The 22,561-nt window shown below is 42.1% G+C and overlaps 1 protein-coding gene across 12 annotated transcripts in view; it reads left to right on the top strand.

Annotated features, from left to right (window-relative positions):
* Nucleotides 1-22,561, top strand: part of syngap1b (synaptic Ras GTPase activating protein 1b) — a 308,706-nt gene that overhangs the window by 242,967 nt on the left and 43,178 nt on the right. For 11 of the 12 annotated variants that reach the window (XR_009781899.1, XM_061717453.1, XM_061717452.1 and 8 more), the window contains 7 exons: nucleotides 3,005-3,158; nucleotides 4,482-4,580; nucleotides 9,953-10,192; nucleotides 16,237-16,572; nucleotides 16,682-16,826; nucleotides 21,298-21,442; nucleotides 21,563-21,799. Coding sequence is in view for 11 of the 12 variants with exons in the window: in XM_061717453.1 (XP_061573437.1) it covers nucleotides 3,005-3,158; nucleotides 4,482-4,580; nucleotides 9,953-10,192; nucleotides 16,237-16,572; nucleotides 16,682-16,826; nucleotides 21,298-21,442; nucleotides 21,563-21,799 (1,356 nt within the window). In the remaining variant the exon portion in view is untranslated. The remainder of the gene's footprint in view (nucleotides 1-3,004; nucleotides 3,159-4,481; nucleotides 4,581-9,952; nucleotides 10,193-16,236; nucleotides 16,573-16,681; nucleotides 16,827-21,297; nucleotides 21,443-21,562; nucleotides 21,800-22,561) is intronic. The other variant, XM_061717445.1, reaches the window with a different exon arrangement.

Here is a 22,561-nt window from a genome sequence, read left to right as displayed (position 1 = left end):
AAAAGTGGGAGAAAACTCAAATGGCATAGATTCCCTGATGGAGGAGGGTATTCCTGTTAAAGATATTGCCGCATGGTGGCTAAGATGCACCATTTACAGTAAAAAAAAGATACCAAAAAGTCGGAACGCTGAAAATACAATGGATGCCGGGACAGAGGCAAGTTTATTTGTATAGTATAGTATTGTATAGTATTGTATATACAAAGTGCTTTACATCAACATTAAGAGTGGCAAGACACAATTAGACAGTAAATAACAAATAAAACTAAATAAAATGATAAGAAAAGAGGTAAAATAATAAAAAGCACAAGTTGTTAAAAAGTAAGGGAGTAGAGTACAGCAGGTACATCTCATTCTTAAAATGGCAAGAATAACGTTTCTATACGGTCAAAACGTACAAAGACCGGGTCAAATACAATATTACAAAAGTAATCTGTAACAATTCGTACGGTGAATTAAACTAATTTGACAATTCTATGCAAGGCAAGGCAAGGCGCCTCAAACTACAACCTACAAATATTCTTTACACACACCAGACAGAGAAAATGCAAACGCATTTTAAAACCTGCAACGGTTGCTTTATTTCAGTGTCTTTTCCAACAATCCCACCATGACATAAGTGAAATGTCCTGCATGTACCAGTAGACGAGTCAGGCAAACGGACTAATTAAATGTTATCTGGTGGTGGCAGCAGGTCAGAGTTATAGACTTCAGCGCTGCTTTCACTGGAAACCTGCAAATAAGGACTTTTTCATCAGTAGCTCTAAAAAGATCGTTTTTTTTCTGTTCCACTTTGCAAACCTTTCTAATATTCGCATTTAAAATATGCATGTAAGCATTTTTAGCATCCTGCTAAGCTTCAACCGAGCGTCACGGACTCAGTTTGTCCTGATTTTACATTCATTTAGATTTTTGACCAAATAAATTCAGATTCGGACGACTTTATTAATCCCTTTGGGAGGTTCCCTCTGGGAAATTGACATCTCCATCTCACTCAGCACTGTCATATACAAATCACACACCCATATAAAGATAAAAATAAAAACAAAAATAGAAATGAAAATAAAAGTGCAGTGCCATAAATGGAATTATATAAATAAAAATGAACAAAGTTATTGCACAGTCCGGTTTGTTGTGCAGTCCCTCTGTTCATCAGAAAGGCCAAAGCTGCACATCTCTAACTTTGGTTAAAAGTTATTGTTTTGTGTCTGTAGTACCTGCTTTTGTCCAGTTTTTTGCATTAATCACCAGTTCCCTCAGCTCCGGTGTGTTTCTCTGAAAGTCCGTGGTTTCTGCTGAGCTTCCGTCTCAGGTGTGACGTCGGTGTCACGCGTCGCTGGCCGTTTCCGAGGTGTTTTCATGTCTCTGCCGACCGGCGCTGAGCCATCTCTTCGCCTCCAGCCCTCCTGCTGTCTCCTCAATCCCTTCATGCTCCGTGACCCCCACACATCCCCGCTCCCCTCGGCCTGCTTTCCTCTAATCCATACTCTCTCGTTCTTCCCCTCCAAGAGGTCCACTGTTTACATAATGAACACCATTTCCTCCAAGAGCTCCTCTTCCTCACACTCTTCTCCTCTCTTGACTTCCCCCATTCTTTCTCTCCTTTCCTCTCCTCTCTATTGCCTTCAATCTGACTCATTCCTTTGGGTCTATTTTTATCCCTTCCCTCGCTCCACGGCTTTCTCTCTCTCTCTCTCTCTCTCCCTCCATGTAATCAGTGCTCTGTTGATGAAAATGATGTAGAATATAGACAAAAGCAGTGTGATCGCGTGCAGGGGACAAGCGGGAGCAGAGACGGGGATGCAGCGCTTTCTACCTTTTTTTTATTAACTTTTTTCCTGAACTCTGTTCATCTTTTCCTCTCCGGGGGGGAAGGAGGGACTCCGTCGCTCTTGACCGGCGCTGCCTGCTCACTGGTTCGACTCGTGTCATCCTATGTCTGTCCAGCTGAGTGTCCGTGTGACTGCTAGCTTGTGCATGTGGGAGTGTGCGTGAGCGTGATAGATGGCTTTCGCATGCATCGCCCGATGGTCCGAGACGTTTGCACCTGAGTGTGTCTTTAGGGGTTGTTTTTATGAAAAAAAAAAGACCTTCCCCGGGGGGGAGAAAAGTAGACAAATCAGTGGAAGTGAGTAATTTCAGGCCAGTTTAGGTCTCCTGGCGGCTTGAAATGAAGGAAAATTCTAATCCATTCATCCGTCGCTTCATTTGAACTGCCCACATCATTTACATTTTAAATTAGGTTTTAATCAGCTTTGGTAATAAGTGCATGAGATCATTGTCACTCCACAGGATTTTCATTAAAATTCAGCTTGCTGTTGCCGGAGACGGTGCTGCGTCTCTCTGTCCGCTCAAGTAGTTTTTCGACGTTTTTTTTCAGTCCTTTTTCTTTCCTCCGTTTGTTGCATGTGCTCTTCTTCACAACCGGGTTTCTCTGTCGAAAGTAAAATCTCTGAATTCACGCTGATGAACTGAGGATTTAGCATGTGTGAGTGTCTGCGTCACCCTGCGTGAATTCAAAGTAGCAGGTTTCAGAAAGAGGCGTCTTTCATGTTCCCTCCATGTGAAGCTGTCATTTGCACTGAATAGATTAAACTGTAAGGGAAAAGTTGACAGTTTAACCTTTTGCTTCATTTCAGATTTCATTGTCCTTTTCCGTTTGGCCGTCTCTTCATCATGTCAAGTATGCAAATGTTGTTTTTCCGTGGTGTGAGAGGAATGTATACGTGTGTCACGTCCAGCCTCGATGGATTGGTGTGGGAACGGCGTCCCCATTCCCGAGTTTGTGTGCGACTGATTTGACAGTTTTTTGGTTCACAAAGATAAGAATTAAATAAAAAAAAAAGGTGCATATTTTAGAATTAACACATGGATATTGACTTCAAGGGATCCCCTGTAGTTTGTTGTGCTGGATCCTAAGATGCCTTCTTTGAAAGAGCCCCCCCCCCCTCACCCTTCCCCACCATCCCTTCTCCCCACATCTAACCAACTATCGCTCTCCCAGGACCCGTTTGATGCAGAGCTTCAAAGAGTCTCACTCCCATGAGTCCTTGCTGTCTCCCAGCAGCGCTGCCGAGGCGCTGGACCTCACGCTGGACGAGGACGCCATCATCAAACCCGTCCATTCCAGCATCCTGGGACAGGAGTACTGCTTTGAGGTGAGAGCGACGCACAGGACGATTAACGACGCCGCACACGCTCCCACCCGACAACACAACCTTATGCAGTGTTGAGTGTAACGCGTTACAAAGTAACGCGTTACTGTAACGAGATTACATTCGCCAGTAACGCAGTAATGTAACGCGTCACAGTTGTAATTTGGGTAATCCCGTTATAGTTACTCTAAGACAAGAAAAAATACGTTAGTTTAGTTACTTTAAGCTTTTCAGCTACATGTAGAACGGGAGAACAGAAAAGAAAATCAAACTTGCCTTTCATGCGTCTTCACGCGTTGCGCTGCAACACTTGTCTGACTTGAGGCTGATTTATGTTTCCGCGTTAAATCGACGCAGAGCCTACGGCGTATGGTATGCGGCGACACACACCGTACGGTGCGCGTAGCCGCGTACCCTACGCCGTAAGTTCTTCATTGGTGTAACAGAACCATAAATCAGCCTTTAACGTGATCTTACGGGATTTTACGGGATTTTACGGGACTTCTGGTGCTGATCTGGGCACTGCAGTAATAAAGTTCCAACTACAGGACTGTCACAGAAAATTAGAATATTGTGATAAAGTTCTTTATTTTCTGTTATGCAATTTAAAAAAAACAAAAATGTCATACATTCTGGATTCATTACAAATTAACTGAAATATTACAAGCCTTTTATTATTTTAATATTGCTGATCATGGTTTACAGTTTAAGATTAAGATTCCCAGAATATTCTAATTTTTTGAGATAGGATATTTAAGTTGTCTTAAGCTGTAAGCCATGATCAGCAATATTAAAATAATAAAAGGCTTGCAATATTTCAGTTGATTTGTAATGAATCCAGAATGTATGACATTTTTGTTTTTGTAATTGCATTACAGAAAATCACAATATTCTAATTTTCTGAGACAGTCCTGTATGTTGTTCATTGGCAATCGAGTTATGGTGCAGCTCAGGTGATATTGCGGAGTAATCCAAAAGTAGTGTAACTAGTAATGTAACTAGTTACTTTCAGCAACCAGTAACTAAGTAGTGTAAGGGATTACTTTTTTGTAAAGTAACTAGTAATGTGTAATGGATTACTTTTTTTGAGTAACTACCCCAACACTGACCTTATGTTAAATGAAGAATGTTTCCCTGATGTTGTGAAATGTGAAACAGATGAAAAGGTATTGAACTGAGGCTTTGTTTTCTCAGCTTTTCAACAGTGGAACATGACAAGGGTTGACTGAACACAAGACATTGTTTTTTTTTGGCGCCTTTAGTTGCTGTCTCCATAGTGACATAAATGGCTGTGGTTGTTGAATTTACCGTTGGCTGTAACCTCAGGTGACTACAGCATCGGGAACCAAGTGCTTTGCGTGTCGCTCAGCCGCAGAGAGAGACAAATGGATCGAGAACCTGCAGAGAGCTGTCAAGCCCAACAAGGTGAGGGGAGAGAAAGGGATGCGGTAGAGGAAGAAAAAAAAAGGATGATCCCTCTGTCTGTGTGTCTCTCTCTCTCCTCCCCGTCTCCCGTTGTTGTTTGTTTTCCAATAAGAGCGCACCGCTTCATTTCTCTGTGTGAACTCCATCCTCGTGTCTGTGTGTCTGTGTTGAGTAGTTTAGGAGCCTCTGTGAGCAAATATGAAAGCTGCACGGGGTAATGTTTCAGGGCGGAGGAGCCCGATCGCGCTATCGAAAAGCCACAAATCAGGTAATGTGATTTCAGCGGCTCGGTGTTTACCAGCCCAGCACGTCTGTGGAGTTGATGCTAAATGATACAGAGAAGAGCAAAAGCGCAAACATGGGTTCATCTCGCTGCTCGGAAGGGAAGATTTGAGAGAATTTCTGGCATCCGATGGTCTGGCCGACCTGACGCGCCGGAGACCAGGAAGGCAGATGATGCGGTGACGCTCCGCTCTCTCAGCATCAGGGGCGTCATCCACTCTTGAAGTGCCCGTGAGTGGAACCAGTCGTGAGCGGCTGGCGCTATAAGAATTAAAAAATATGGCCCAAACAAAGTCTTAAAGTGAGATAAACCCCAGATGAACAATGACATTTGCACTTTGCCTTTATTTACTGACCAGAATAGGCAGTACTCGAGTTGTAAAAAAAAAAATCAGGGGGGATGGTGGATTTTATCATATGGGGACAGATAATTTGTGCTGATTACAAATCATATAATATATTACAAATAATAGCACTGACCAAAACACCTGCAGAAATACTGCAGAAATGACATAGCAGCAGTTAAATGCAGCCTTCTGTAAGCTTTAAATATCCACTGGGCTTACATCAAATACATCAAAACACTACAATAAAAAACAGTTTTCTGAACTTATCAATATGACTCTGTCCTTCACAGGATAAGTAAAATGGATCACTGCAAAAACTCAAAATCTTAACAAGAATATTTGTCTTATTTCTAGTTAAAATGTCTCATTTTAGTAAAAAAATCTTATTACACTTAAACAAGACTCATCACTGGAAAAAACAGCAATTTTCACCTGTTTCAAGTAGATTTTCACTTGAAATAAGTAAATAAATCTGCCAGTGGAACAAGATTTTTTTGCTTGTAATAAGAAGATAAATCTTGTTCCACTGGCAGATTTTCCTACTTATTTCAAGTGAAAATTTACCTGAAAAAGGTGAAAATTGTCACATTTTTCTGGTGTAATTTTTCTGGTCATGATTTTAAATGTTGAAATAGCAGTAAAACCACATTCATTGATGAAATGACATAAGGGATGGAAAGGGGGGGATGATTTGGACCGTTTTTATTTCAGGGGGGGATGCCATCCCCCCATACCCCCCCTCAACTCGAGTACTGAGAATAGGGCATTCAGGTGTGTGTTAGCATACTGCAGAGGAGGAAAGAACCCAGCAATAGTCTTAGAAAAGCAGTTTTAAGGTGATTTTTCTTTTAGGGAAAAAAAATCAGAGTTTTAACATTTCTAAAAGGAAATCAATTGGTTGAACATCTTCCTGGGAATCAATGTTCCTGCATGTTCACCTCCAGGTCAGCCTGTGCAGGGGTCAAGAGATAATCCAAGTAAATAAAGAGCTACATCTCTGACTGCAAGCCACAGTTAGTACGCTAAATGCTAAAAATTCATGACAAATCAATTAGAAGAAGACTGACGAGTACCGTTTATTTTTATTGGTGGCCAGGAGAAGCTTTTTTCTGCCGAAAACGAACATGGACGCAGAAGTAAGGTTTGCAAAGCTGCTTCTGAACGAACCACAACATCTCTGAAACTTTGTCTTTTGGACAAACAAGACCAGGATGGAGCTGTTTAGTCACAATGCAAAGCGCCATGTTACCCAACTGTAAAGCACGGAGGTGGGAGGGTGGTGATCTGGGTGGTGATCTGGGTGCACCAGGAAGTCAATGATAAACTCCACATATACCCTTCCCGCCCACTTTATCAGCTACACCTTGTTCAGTTTACCAAGCTTTATGTAAACTAAACCTTTATTAGATTCAGTCTCTCGCTCTCCAGTAAATACTACAGAAACACAGTAAATACTACAGAATAACAGTAAATACTACAGAATAACAGTAAATACTACAGAAACACGGTAAATACTACAGAATAACAGTAAATACTACAGAAACACGGTAAATACTACAGAATAACAGTAAATACTACAGAAACACAGTAAATACTAGGGAAACACCGTAAATACTACAGAAACACAGTAAATACTACAGAAACACAGTAACTACTAGGGAAACATAGTAAATACTACAGAATAACAGTAAATACTACAGAATAACAGTTAATACTTTCTTTGGATCCTCAGAGGTAACAAAACACTCTGTCAGCTCATCTCCTGTAATTTAGAGGTTTTATTTCTGGTAATAAACTCTGGAGAATGTGATCATTTGACTTATACTGCTCGTATTCAAAAGTACAAGCACATTCTCGATGAAGATGATGAGGTAAATAAATGATAGGATGAGGAACGTGCTCAGTGTGTCGAAGTCTCACACCTACGAGCACCGATGAGATGCTGTTATCTATTTTCATGTACAATTCCAGTCGGCGCGTCTTCCCACTGCAGCTTCATATGACTGCAATTTTAATTTAGTTAAAATTCAGCTCATCGTATCGGCTTCAAGTAACACCAGCCTGATTTATTTATTTATTTATTTATCTTTTTCCCCCTGATTTGTTTGCTCTGTGAAACGCTCCCATCCTCCCCGTCAGGGTTGTTGGAGGTGGTCAGGCACGCAGACACACGAGACACGCAGCTCTGATTAGAAACCAGAGATGGGAAGTGAGTCTGCGATGAGGCATCGCATGAGCCGGATCCCTGGTCCAGATGCTCGGGCTGCAGGGGTCCTGGCTGAGTCACTGAGCTCCAAGGATTCCTCTCCAAAATCCCCCCCACCCCCATCTCAGACCAGATGCACCAGCAGAGATAAAACCCACCACAGAGACGAGGATTATTATTAACTTTCCTGGATGTCTTCACTTCCTCTTTGAGGCCTTTTTTCTTTTTTTCTGGAGCAAGCAGAAGCAGAGTACCCTCTCCATCCTGATGGAGTGTTTTTTTTTTAATTATTTTATTCATTCATTTATTCGTGTCAAAGGTTCATTATAAAACAAATGTGGCAAATATACATTCCTTACAAATACATTTGTAATCGAAACAAGGTTGATAAAGGGAACAGTAGATGAAGACACTATGTAAACATGAGAATAAAGTGTTTAGAGATTTAATGTCCCATGACAATTATACAGTAATATAAGTAAGGGATAATGCCCGACGAGGTGCCATTAACATAAATATATGGACGACGCGAGGCGTGAACCGGTGTGCCTCTGCCAAGTCCATATATTTATGTTAATCTACACCGGAGGGCATTATCCCGCTTATACCAAAGGTCACTTACCAAAAAACATAAATATTAAATCAGTTATTCATTCTTTAATGTGTTTTCAGTTGAAATCATTCGTTTTATATAACAAGCCACAGCTGAGCGGCTGAGCGGACTATTTAATCTCTCGTCTGCAGCCGTAAGTTACAAAGTTTTTTTTTTTTTTTTTTTTTTTTTTTTTTTTTTTATTTTATTTTAGTTACAAAGTTTTTTAACAAGCCATAACTCAGTTTCCTTGGTAACACCTGAGGGTTTGACTAATGCCTGGAACAATCACTACCGTCCCATAAGGTCCTTATGCAACGGACACAGTGTTGATTCTCCAGTAACGAGGACGGACCTGAGATACGACTTAGCAACCGTTGCTAAGCAACGGGAGATATTCTAGTCCGCTCAGCTCCGCTCGGCTATGCTACAGTAACAAACAGTAAATATATTTGTTTCAAAGAATCAAAGTCCACAGATAGTTTCCTAAATCGTTTTATTAAGCTACATATATGATCAACCATTCTAAAAAATAAACGTTTCATTAAGCTACAAATATTAGGCTATCAATCATTCAAATAAATAAACGTTTCATTAAGATACAAATATTATCAATCACTCAAATAAATAAACAAACGTTTCATTAAGCTACAAATATTATCAACCATTCAAATAAATAAACGTTTCATTAAGCTACAAATATTATCAATCATTCAAATAAATAAACGTTTCATTAAGCTACAAATATTATCAACCATTCAAATAAATAAACGTTTCATTAAGCTACAAATATTATCAATCATTCAAATACCACATGGCAGTTGATCCAGCGCAATGAGGCAATTTGACCGAACTTGTTTTCTAGGTGTCCACTTTTAAAGGACACCTGCCAGCCAATCAGAATTGAGTATTCACACAGACCTAAGTATAATATGAAAATAAGGTACAAACAATATTAAATAAATGAAATACATGACATTTAAGTAAAATCATACAACAAAGTCCATCATACAAGTGGTAAGTAAGGATATCAGTCTTCTAAATCAGTGGGAAAATGTCTTAACACTTCATACATTTTTTGTGCTTTTGCTTCAGTCATTAGTTTTAAAGATTTTAAAAATAATCCCCTGCTGGAGGGTTTTATCAGCCCTCTGATAGTGAAATTGCACCAGGACAGAAAGGGGGGGGCGCTGTACGATGATGTCGAGGCGGGGGCTCACGCTGGTTTCTCGATGCGCTGCACTGGCAAACTGAGCCACCAGATGCCCGGCACATTCCGACTCGGAGGTTTTGGTATTAATTATGCCTTGTGTTTGGCACCGGTTCACAAATACGCCACAAACAGCACAACTAAGGAGAGAGAGGACCTTGATGATGCTCACATGTCGGGGATTCAAAATTAGAAATTTAGTGCTGTGAAGCAAATGAGGGGGCAAGTCTCTGAACCGCGGCCATGCGGCCGGCACAGCGCCGCCTCCCGCCGGGGAAGACGTCACGTGCGACTCAGTGATGGTGAATAGGGAGTGTAGCTGCCTGCAGAAACATTACCGCCATTGTTCGTCCTTTGTCTTTGCTGCACATGTGCATTGTGTGTTTCTCCGGGTCCTTTTATGTTCAAACGGACAGCTCTTTTCATTCCCTGTCAGCTTTATTTTGTGTGTCTGTCATGCTGTTTTCTGTGTCTGTGTTGGAGCGGAGAGTTGAGAGCAACTTATCAGCTCCGGCCGGCCAAACCGTCGCATCACCAGCTCTTTCTTTTCCTCTCATTTCCTCTGTTCTCCTGCAGGCTGACCTGCTGTCGCCCTCTGTTCGGTCTCTGTGTCTGCTTCCACGTCTTTTTGTTTTTCATGCTTTTTGTCAAGGTTTTCCCCCTAAAGTGCAACATTTTTAATGACTCCTATTACACACGGTCAGCTCTGTCTGACCCAGATTCGTGTCCACACAGGACAACAGCCGGAGGGTGGACAATGTGCTCAAGCTGTGGATCATCGAGGCCCGCGAGCTCCCGGCCAAGAAGCGCTACTACTGCGAGCTCTGTCTGGACGACATGCTGTACGCACGCACCACCAGCAAGCCCCGCACCGACACCGTGTTCTGGGGGGAGCACTTCGAATTCAACAACCTGCCGGCCGTCCGCGGCCTACGCCTTCATCTGTACAAGGAGACGGACAAGAAGAGACGCAAGGTGACAGAGGGATGTGGAGGGTGGCGTTGGTGTCTGGGACTGGAACGTTGCAGTAGAAATCAAACTTTTATGAACCTATGGCGTCAATTCAACACCAATCAAAATCCAAAATCAGACAACCGAACCCCAGTTTCTGTAGCTTGTGACCGTTAAAGGGGACCTATTATGAAAAACATGTTTTTTCTTGTTTTAACATATATAAAGTGGTCTCCCCTCACCCTGCCAGCACAGGGGAGACAAAATACCATGAATTTCTGCAAGCTCTCTGACCCCCGCCGGACAGAGTCCCCCAGTGTCACGTGTTTTTTTTTGAGCCGATTAAAATCTGCTCCCGTCGTTACGTAACGACGGGAGCAGATTTTAATCAGATTTCCATAGGTTCAGCCTCCGCTGCTGAAACCACGCCCACAACCAGCTCTCTCCGCTGCTGGAGCGGTCCATCCTTCAGCCAGTCGGACACGGCGGAGTGGATCCGGGTTAAATCATCCAGGTTCCCGGGTGGTTTGGGAGCTGGGTCCTCGGGGGTCTGTCCCAGGCTGGACCAGCTTCACCCTCCAAGATTTTCAGCCAAATCTGTCGGTTTGATCACCGGTAACGGGCGATGCGCAGCGGATGCGCCCCGGAGCGATCTGTGCGCCCGCCGTGGGGTTGCGGCGCCCGTCGCGCAGGATCCGCCGGGTAGATCCGGCTGAAATTCCGCTGGTCGGTCCCCGGGAGTCCCTGCTACCAGTCCAGGCAGTTTCCTGCGGTTCTGGCCGGTCGGAACCGGTCAGATTCCCTGGTTAAAGCCGCGGTGATGCGCGCGGCTCCAGCTTACTTCCTGGTTCCCAAACCGGGTCCGTCCGACTAAATTGTCCAGGTTCCCGGCCGCTTTGGAAGCAGGGATTTCTGGGTAACGTCCCAGGCTGGACCACCTTCACCCTCCGACATTTTCAGCGAAATCTGTCGGTTTGATCCTCGGTAACGGTGGCGCATCGCCCCGGAGCCATGCGCCGGGCGCCCGGCGTGGCTCCGGGGCCAGCGTTCAGCATCCGCCGGGCAGATCCGGCTGAAACAGTGCTAAATGTTATTTATATACAACTCATATTTTATTTTTTTAACAATAAAGTTGCCATTTGTGAAAATTCAGTGTTGTGATAATTTACAGGCTCGGGCTGCTCTGGCGGAGCGAGGTTTATGCTCCTCCCCTGCTACACGTCATTCAGGGAGCCAATCAGCACAGAGCCTCATTATCATACCCCCCCCCTTCCCTTAGAATGGAGTACAAAAAAAGGGGTTAGAAAAGGTAAAACTAGTGACAGGGCCCACAGGCTGGATTTCTGATTTATGTAGAAAAAACAAGCTTTAGATTGTTTTTAAGACATTCAAGGCCTGTTTAAAATATACATTAAATGCCATAATAGGTCTCCTTTAACCAAGAGTTTTGGCGCTTTTCCACTAGCACCTACTCAGCCCGACTCGCCTCGCCTCAGTTTGGTGCTTTCCCACTAGGGGTCTAAACGTGCCAAGTAAATACTTTTTCTGTAACTACTCTGCCGACTACTCTGCTGTGACGTATTTGATTGTGTATCTAAACGAAGAAGACAACAACACTAAAGATGTAGAACCTGGAGGAGATGATAGATGTGCTGCTGGGTCTGTGACTTGTTTTCGATATCAAGTTAAAAAATGAGAGAGAGAGAGAGAGAAGCTTCAAGCAGCAACGCCGTTGGTAGCCGCGAGGAGCTATGAAGTGACAGAGCTCCTGGTAGATCTTGTCGTTCCCTATCGCCCGTCTAGATCCCTTTTTAATTCTCTCCTCAGCCACCAGGTTTATGAACATCTGCACCTCAGAGTTGGATCATGAAACAGACTTTTGCGCTGCCATTGCTGGTCGGATAAAATGAACAAGAAGCAGCGAGACACTCTTTCGCTGATTTCTGCCTCCTGACTCAAACGTCTGACTCCAACCCCCCGACCAATCAGTGGCCTGTAGTGTGATAACATCAGATACAGCCTGACTCAGCCGCTTAAAACCTCGGCAGAGTAGTTCCAGAAAAAGTATCTACACGGCACGTTAGACCCCTAGTTGAACAGCGCAAAACTGAGTGGAGGCGAGTGGAGTCAGGCTGAGTAGGTACTAGTGGAAAAGCACCATAAGTGGGCTGAGTATCTGACGTCATCACACTACATGTCACCGGCCAATCAGATGTCTGAGTCAGGATGTGACAGCATTTCAAGAGCGACTCGCAGCTTCATCATTTTATTCGAAGAACAACGACAGCACAAAAGTCTGCTCCGTGGTCTAATCCGGAGGTGGAGACGTTCTTAAACCTGGTGGGAGAGCTAGATGGGGCGACGAGGAATGCGAAATGGAATAGGAAAATATATCAGGAGCTTTCTCAGTCCATGTCCGCTCAGGGCTACAGACTGACTTTTCTGAAAGTATGGAAAAGAAACAAGGGCAAGTTGAGTCGAGTCGAACTGAGTAGGTACTTGTGGAATAGCGCCATTAGCCATCTCTCTCAGCTTTTTCTTTTCTCTCCATCTCCATCAGTTCTCTCCTCTCAGTTGCACTTCTTTAACTTTTTGCGTTTGCAGTTCTTAAATTGACCCTTTGTCAAGCCCTGCCACTGTTGCAACTTTCGTAATTTACCATTGGTTTTGGGATGAAATGTATTCCCGTGATTCTCTCTGGGTAACGGTCGGATATCACTTTTTAACCATTTTAAGATAAATAAATAAAAGGCTTTTTGCGGTTGTAGCTATGGGTAGTAGCTGCTGCTGAGCCGACTTTGTTTTGGAAGTACGGATCGGATTTCTGCCAGTTATGATAACAGATGATAACAGATAAAAATACGCTGCAAAAACTAAACTTTTTCCATTGATGTAAACGAGAGAGACGGCTGTTTTGTCCAACCGGATATTCTGACCCGGATGTAGTAACGGAGGATGATTTTTCTGATTGGTCAGTCAGGGACCAATCAGAAGGCTGACAAAGGGTCAATTAGAGTGGATTCAGCATCACGTCAATCTACTGCTGGGGAGGCGGGACATAGCACAGATCTAGTAGCTCATTGGCTACTGAATGACTCGTCGCCGTACGTCAATGTCAGAGCCCAAAAACGGGCTTGGAGAACCAGAAGTAAGTTTGTTGTTGTCTGTCCCTTTTAGTCATACATGATAATGTTGGTAAAGACATCGATAAATTGCCAAAGTCATTGATGGCATGAACAACTTTCCTCCATTGACGTCAAACCTCGGTTAGAGGTTCATCTCTTGGTTAAGATTCTGGGTTTTGGTTTGCAGATTCTTAATTTTTGCAATTTCAGACTCTGGGTTTTGATTCAGTACATTTGGCGCTGAATTGACGCCATACGATCCTGTGGAACCTGAGAGGCGGGGCCAGGTTTTCAGATGTTTTCAGGGCTGCTGATGGAACCACGGGCCAGAACCACGCAGCCAAGCAAAGCAGCAGTACCACATGTTTTCAGTCGGGTTGAGTTCAGCCATACTTTTGTGAACAAGACAAAGTCCAGCTGATACTTGTCTATATCCATTTCTTTTTACCTTTTTTTTGTCCTTTTGCTTAACAGTGCATGAAATTGCATGTCTGGCCAGTCTAGACGCGAGTGCATGTTCTTCTACCTCGTAAAAAACATTTTTATGAACTCCAGGAAGTATTTCTCGATCTATAAATGTCAGACGTTTTACATCCTTAATGTAATAAACAAACAACAATCCAGAGAAGAGGGAAATATACAATAATTATGAATATTTTAGATAATTGCCCACTTACCACAGCTTGATTGCTTTAATCCAAACATCCCTCCCAACTAATATTGGGTGGAAACACCTTTACAGCATCAAGTCTTTATGAATGAAATAAATATTATTATTAGAAAAATATTAACTTCACACATCTTATTCCCACTCTCTTATTCGCAAACAAGTTCAACTTCCTTCAAACTGCGTATGGATCTGTGTGCGGCTCTTTTTTAGGTAAATCCAGAGGTTTCGTTGGACTGGACCATGTCTCGGTTGGTCATGTGCTCCGGGTCATTGTCACGTTGGAATGAGAAATCGCTCCTTATTTTCTGCTTATTGACATAAAAAAGACAGTTTTGCATAAGTGCCAATATTTGGACTGAAGCGGAACAAAGAAAGAGTTGCAGTTCCTGAACTGACCGCTGGGTCCTGCCTCCAAAAGCCACTCAATGACCATTAATCAACTTCGCAGCAGAAATAAACTATTGTCAGCCTGGTCCCCAAAAAAACAACGACTTTGACCTCCATTGCTCTATTGCACACCCACAACAAGGGGGAGTTGTTTTTGTACTTCTGGTAAAATACATTTATCTATAATTAGGGGCATGGACTGTATTGGTGTCCAGCCTAGCCACTTACTAACTGTCATCACTTCCTCATCAGTCATCCCTTTCGCTACGATGCTTAGCCAAGCGGTCTTCCCCGTGTGCTAATCCAGCATCAGCTAAACGCTCCTCCAGCGAGGTTCGGCTGAAGAAGCCATGGCTAACTTTGATTGGCATAGATCAGGGGTCGGCAACCCAAAATGTTGAAAGAGCCATATTGGACCAAAAACACAAAAAACAAATATGTCTGGAGCCGCAAAAAATGAAAAGTCGAAATGTCAAGAAAAAAGTCGAAATGTCGAGAAAAAAGTCAAAATTTCGAGGAAATAGTCAAAATTTTGAGAAAAAAGTCGAAATGTTGAGAAAAAAGTTGGAATGCCGAGAAAAAAGTCGAAATGTCGAGATTAATGTTGAAGTACAATCTCGAGAAAAAAGTCGAAGTGTTGAGAAAAAAGTCAAAATGTCGAGAAAAAAGTCAGAATGTTGAGAAAAAAGTCGAAATGTCGAGGTTAAAAAGGAAAGGAAAAAGGAAGAAAAGGAACAAAAAAGGAAAAAGAGAAAAAAGGAAAAAAAAAGATTAAAAAAAGAAGAAAAAAAAGAAAAAAAAAGTCAAACATTTTTGAAAAAGCTCCAGGGAGCCACCAGGGCGGCGCTAAAGAGCCGCATGTGGCTCTAGAGCCGCGGGTTGCTGACCCCTGGCATAGATCTTGGAAGGCACCCACAGCCAAGCTGCAGAGAAGCCGCCCCAAAGCATAATGCAACCCCCACCATGCTTCAGAGTCGGTGTGCTTCTCTTTGATTGCTTTCTGTTTTAGAAATAAGGTTATAATTTTAGTTGTACCATCGGACTGAATTAATCTTTTTGCATTATTCAATCAGGATTGCATATCCTTTTTTTCTTTCCTGTAGTTCCTTCAGTGTTGCTGTTGGCCTCTTGGCTGCATCCCTAATAAGTTTTCACCTTGTCCTCTCATCAGCTTCGGAGGGTCAGCCTGATCTCTGCAACGTCTCTGTGGGACCACATGCCCGTGGCTCGTGGTGTTTATATGCAGAGTTGATGCATGGTTTCCTTCTTGCAAAGAATCATTTCAAATTAAGGATGCTGCAGTGCACTTTGCTGCGTGTCGGTGGTTTTTCAAGGTACTCCAGAGTCCACTCTGGCCGGGGCTCCATTACTGCCCCACCCAGGCGCCCTCACCAGTCACCAGTCCACCTGCTGACTGTTGAAACCTCCACGAAGACGTTAGATATACATTTATTAACTTTTCTGTTTTCTGTTGTGTTTTTTTTTTCAACTTTTGTTTGTGTGTTACAGGCATCAAATAAAATGTTTATATTTTCATAATAGAATGAAGCCGTCTGGCTGATGGTGTCAAATTAACGTTCAACTTACTGATAAATGACACAATTAACAGTTTTTGCATTTTGGAAAGCGTACAAGCAATTAGGGCTGGGGATCGATTCAAATGTCAAGAATTGATTCGATTCCGAGTCCTAAGATTCAGAATCGATTATCACGATTTGATTCGATCTGATATCGATTCGGGTAAAGTGTTATTACATTTTTTTGAGCTGTTACCTGAATAACATGCAATCAACAGTTTTTTCTGCTTAAATTCATGGGTGCAGAATTGAAATGGGCAGCTTTTGTTTGTAATATGCTCATCACAAGTGTCCTCTCTGTCTTCCAAGGAAAAGAGCACATATTTAGGACTCGTCAGCATCCCCATCTCAAGCATCACGGGACGGCAGTTCGTGGAGCAGTGGTACCCGGTCATCCAGCCCAGCGTCCTCGCAAAGGGAGCTGGCGTCGGCGGAGGGAAGATCATCAACGCATCGCTACGCCTCAAATCCCGCTTCCAGACCATGAACATCCTCCCCATGGAGCTTTACAAGGAGTTTGCAGAGTATGTAACCAATAACTACCGCACCCTGTGTGCCGTGCTGGAGCCCGTGCTGAGCGTCAAGAGCAAAGAGGAGGTGGCCTGTGCGCTGGTGCACATACTGCAGAGCACGGGGAAAGCTAAGGTACCGGACACTGGTTCCTCAAGCTGAGTCATGTGTAAATAATCCGTATCTAAAGTGTTTTTCTTTGCTTTTTGTCACTATAAAAGCCCTGATGTAATTCTTCCTGCAGGATTTCTTATCTGACATGGCGATGTGTGAGGTGGACAGATTCATCGACCGAGAACACCTTATCTTCAGAGAGAACACTCTGGCCACCAAAGCCATAGAAGAGTACCTCAAACTGATCGGACATAAGTACCTCAAGGATGCCATCGGTGAGCCGGAACAGCGAGCAGTCCATGTTTGACTCTGTCACTTAAAATTGATGAGACATGCAGTAGATTAACTTGTGGAAGAAACGTTTTTCCTGCAAGAGATCATGCAGGTGCTGATATGTATTATTGATCCTGATGACTCTGCAGCTGAGGGGACGATTCTCCTCAGCTGCAGAGAAAGTTAGGAGTTGGATATGTTTTACTCTCTCATTTGGTTTCAAAAGTATTATTTCCCCAAAAAGTTTTGGTCCTTATAAATTCTCAAAGTAGCTGAACACACCTGTGTGCAAAACACTAAGACCGTCTCAGCTGTTTCCGTAGTAACTAGGGGGCTGCTGATTAAATATACTGGATTTACTGATCATCAGCAAGTGTGAATACTTCTACAAATGCTGGATTGGTGGCACTTTGGATCAAACAGGTGTTTAATCCAGTGCCTCGTAGGAAAGACATCAGCAATGGTCTTAGAGAAGCAGGCATATTTACAAGTAGAAAACATTCGGGAGTGAACATCCCAGGAAGTTCAGCCCCAAGGTCAGGCCTTGAAATAAATCATCCCAGAAAAGTCTGCTCTTAGGGCAAGCCCTGAAAATGTGCATATAGTTCCACAATTCAGTCCTAAGATTTAGCCAGCAATTATCAGGATTCCCCCGGGTTCATTTCTGGAATTATGTCTTGCGCCCCAAAGAATCTTCTGACTATTTTCCATCTGAGCTCTTTCCATGAGCTGGAATCAGTGACCATATCAGCTTCAGGTCCTGTATCTTCCTAAATATCATCTGGCACGTACGTGTGATCTACGTCAGAACTTATTATTGATCATAAAGCTTGCAAAAGCTTGGTAAAATGACTGGTTAATTTTTAAAAGTTGTATTTTTACCAACGGTTCTTCAATTGGTGAAAGATTAAATGATTTCTTCCACTCTGTTTTGTTAAAAAGCTCCTCAGCTGTAGACACCTGAAGAAATCTACTTTGGGAAGCTGAAATTTATCCCTTAACTGCTCGAAGGATTTCAAATATCTGTCATTTATAATCTGGTACACCTTACCAAGCCCATAGTTTGACCCCTTTCCAGGGCCTGCATCTATCGTAGCTGGTTTAAAGCCTTTTAAGGAGGAAATACTCGATAGAACTAACATTTCTCAACTTGAACGTCTCTCTTAATTTTTGCCAGATTCTTAGTCACTTTGGTCCAATAACTCATGTCTTTTAAGGAGACATTTGAAAATGGCAAGGTCTCAAGCAGCCCATCATAAGCTTTTTTAAATGTTCAGCCAAAATTGATCAAGGAAGAGACTTGGAATAGGTATAAAAGTCAGTCATTCAAGGTCTAGTTTGAGTCACATCATCTTGATGCTTTGCAGGCATTGAGTTTATCACAAACTCCTCTGTTCGGTCACATGTAAGACTATCTGACGGAACTGATGCAACATTGCAAAGAAGAGTGGGCCAAAATCGGTCCTTCTGTCATAATGAATCAGTCCATCAACGTCCGTTAATCAGATCCGGGGTGCGGGGGCAGCAGCGTCGGTGGAGAGGCCCAGCCTCCCTCTCCCCGGCCACCGCCTCCTCTCCCCGGCCACCGCCTCCTCTCCCCGGCCACCGCCTCCAGCTCTTCCAGGGAACACGGAGAAGTTCCTCCCATAGTGAAAATGTTCCTGTGGTAGTGTTTCCATCATTTCAAGGGCAGATAAGGACCAGGATATTTATTATCATGTCTCGAATGATTAAAAACTAAAAGTTAAACTCTTTTCACATGCCTCTACATCCATCATAACAGTTATTTTCAGTGTCTAAGACCAAATGTGATGAATGAGAAAATTATGGCAAACGAAAAAAAATGTAAATGCAGTAAAGCAGTAGAATAATAGAAATATAAACAAAAGTATTTTGGAGTATATGAAGCAAGTTGATAGAAGAACAGTTTTAGATAAATGAAACAATTATTCTTCATTTGTTTGACCCGTTGGTGCGTTGGTGCTGCTCGGTGGCATAAAGGATGCAGCTAGCAGTCTGGGAGGAGGGGCCGGTTAAAGGATGGAGACGCTAAACCATCACAGCAGATCATAAATCTGCTTTTTTGCATCAGAAGGTCATGATATGGTCCAACATTTGCTAGTAAATTAATTCAGCCTTACTGCTACTATAAATATCTGTGAACTGGTGTAAATTGTTGGAAATCTACTGTGGATTTACAACTTCATGTCTTTTTATTCCATATTTTAATAAATATCAGTTGAATATTTATTGTAGTCAGGCATCAAGGGTATAAAAGTGCAGTTTATCAGAATAAAAGAGGGTTTTTTTGTTGAACATCCAGCTGTCAGCTCCCCGTCCGCTGTGGTTGGCAGCTGTGATCATGTCAGTGACGTTCAGCATCCGAGGCGGCAAAACTTTTACACGCGAGCTAAAATGTTTCTGCTGCATGCTCTGGGTTTTTCAAATGCTCCTTTTGTGTTTTATTTACCCTCATGTGGTACCGAAACCGAGGTTTCAGTAAGAATCGAGGAAATTCTCCCGAGTTGCGGCAGAAACTGACCGAACGAGAGGATCTGATTCAGAGGAGACTTTCTGCTGCAGTGGCTTCAAATGGTGCATAATGAGCAAAACTTACCCAACCATGCTTATGCGCAGGAATTTGACCTCCACGTTTAACCCGCCCATCTGTAAGTCAGAAACGCACACTTGGAGAGCGATGAGCAAATTAGCGCACACCCTCGGTGAGCAGCAGTGAGCAGACATTCACCTGTGGGACCCGACGCCACGTTAGGTGTTGAGTCCAGTCGCATTTCAGGCGTGAAAACCTGACCTGGACTCCCTGCTGGACTCACTGTCCCATCTACGTTTCATCAGCTGGTCAAGGAAACAAAACTGTAACCTTCTACTGGTAGTTAGAACGGTAGTTTTATCTTTTAATCCTTTTCTACGGTTTATAATTGACGGGGACTTTTCAAAATCCCAAAGTAACCAATTTTATAAATGCTAACGTGCTGCGGGATGAAATAAAGGTATGAGCAGACATTGACATGACTAATCTCCTAAATTTTATTGCAAATCCTATCAAGAGCAGTCAGTCACACGTTTCCTTTCATCGCAGAGGAGAATGGCCCGGTCGACACTCGTTTCCGTGCTTCTTAAACAACAGATGGCGTTGCATCTTTGGCCAGTCTGCATGCAAGAGCGTCCTGTTTTACCAACTAAAACCTTTGCTTTGATTTTTTTCTCCCGGAAAAGTTTCTTCAACATTTAATCAGTCGGAAGGTGAGCAGGCTCATTATCACAGCGGAGGTATTTCACATTCTCCAGGCTTCAAACTCTCCAACATCAGTAAAATACGGCTCAGTCTTCTGCCAAAGCATGCTGATCCAACGAGCTGCACACACGGGGCTAGCGGACTACTTCATCTGCAGTGCAAATTATTGTGGCTCCCTTTTTTTTTTTTTTCTAACTCTGGACTGTGGCCTGAATAGTGTCTTTCTGATGAATTATGTTTGATTCAAGAGTTTGCTCAATGTCGATAGTGAAATGTCTGTGAGATCGGACATTTGAAGTCAGCGTTTTTTCTAGTGATGGGTATTGCCAAGGACCTTACGATACAATACACATCACGATAATTGAGTCACAATACGATATTGCCATATCCAAATTTTGCAATGTTATAGATAGTTCAATGACAACTGTAAAAGGCATTATGCATCTTAAAATCCGAGTTACATCAGATTATGGTGATAATTATATATAATGGGACAAACTGAGTCAAAACAACGTAATTCAAATGATCCATGCCCTTTTATTGTAATTATACAAGCTAAGTTACAACATATTTGCATATGTTTTTCATATAAGATAAGATAAGATAAGATAAGATATCCTTTATTTTCTCCCTCAGTGGGGAAACTTATTTTTGTTGTCAGCAGTACACTTAGCACACACATGCAGGGGAGTTTGTAAAAAGACTGAAAAGTCAGAATAAAAAATATATAAAAAATACAAAAAATACATATAAAATATATTATTTACATAATATGAAATTAACATTAACAAAATTATTTAAGCTCATGTATACAATAAAGTCGTAAAGGATTTACAACCTGTCTGAAACATGATTTATTATATGAAAAAAAAATGATATTATGAAATTATATGAAAAAAATTATATGAAAAAAAAAATCAACATCAAATTTTGAATATCGAATCGGCCGGCAACGTATCGCGATATCGATATTTTTGCCGACCCCTAGCGTTTTCCTTCTAGTCCATAAAACATGTGAGAACTTCTCCATGTCATGACCTCTCTGTGTAATCTGTTAAAGAGATCTTTTGTAACTGTGCTGGGTTCTGTACAGTAAAATACTGTAAACATTAATCAGTAGATGGACTTATACAATAACAGTGTTATTTTTCCTTCCCTCAAACTGGATTTCTGCAGTAATAGCACGGAGCTGGTTTCTAATGAAATGTCCCTTGCAGGGGAGTTCATAAGGGCCTTGTATGAGTCAGAGGAAAATTGCGAAGTGGACCCCATGAGAATAGCCCCCTCAGTTCTGCCAGACCACCAAGCCAATCTTCGAATGTGCTGTGAGCTGGCACTCTGCAAAATCGTTAATTCCCATTGGTGAGTTTTTAGTAGATGCAAAAGAAAGTGCTGTATTAAAACATGGATAAGAGTGCAGATTATACCTGTGGAAGCTTGGAAAATCTGTTTCCACCTGAAATGTCTTTTGTCCCTTCACAGCGTGTTCCCTCGAGAGCTAAAAGAGGTTTTTGCTTCGTGGAGAGTGCGCTGCGCCGAGAGGGGTCGGGAGGATATCGCCGACCGCCTCATCAGTGGCTCTCTGTTCCTACGCTTCCTGTGTCCTGCTATCATGTCGCCGTCGCTTTTCAGCCTCACCCAGGAGTATCCCGATGAGCAGACGTCACGCACGCTCACCCTCATCGCTAAAGTGGTGCAAAACCTGGCAAATTTCTCCAAGTCAGTACGGTTTGATTTCACGTATCAGCCAATAACGCACCTCTTTTTGTTTGACTGGATAACAAATGCACACTCTGCCGATGCTCGTATCCTTCCAATCAAGAGGTTTAAACGTTTTTATGATATGATTTTAGTCTCTGACAGAATCGTCTCAGGTTTGTTAGCTCATTAGGACACATTCTCCCCCACTCCCACATCTGCACAAGAAAATGTGTTTAATTATTCATTTATTATTCTTGCCAATCTTGGCACTAACCCACCATATATATGCAAACAGCATGCATATATATGAAAAATGTAAATTTCCTGTAGTGTCTCGTTCATAACATGTAATGGCAACAATAATAGTCTGATTGTAAACATTCAAAAAGATATACGTATATATACATATATATATATATATATATATATATATATATATATATATATATATGTGTGTGTGTGTGTGTGTGTGTGTGTGTGTGTGTGTGTGTGTGTGTGTGTGTGTGTGTGTGTGTGTTATGGAGGATTTTTTGTGCCAAAAATAAATAAATACATCATTAATTAATTAAATTGGGAATTAAATATATCATTAATTAATTAAATGCTGAAATAATAAATATATATTTTTACTTAAAATGAATTGTATTAATTAATGACATATTGCATTGTAATTTTAATTAATTAATGACACATTTAATTAATTAATTATATATTTCATTCCCATTTTAATTAATTAATGATTTATTTATTTATTTAATTTTGGCACAAAAAATCCTCCAT

The sequence above is a fragment of the Cololabis saira genome, chromosome 3 (genome assembly GCF_033807715.1).
Source record: "Cololabis saira isolate AMF1-May2022 chromosome 3, fColSai1.1, whole genome shotgun sequence".
NCBI classification, from domain to species: Eukaryota; Metazoa; Chordata; class Actinopteri; order Beloniformes; family Belonidae; genus Cololabis; species Cololabis saira.
This window is presented reverse-complemented; position numbering and strand designations above follow the sequence as displayed.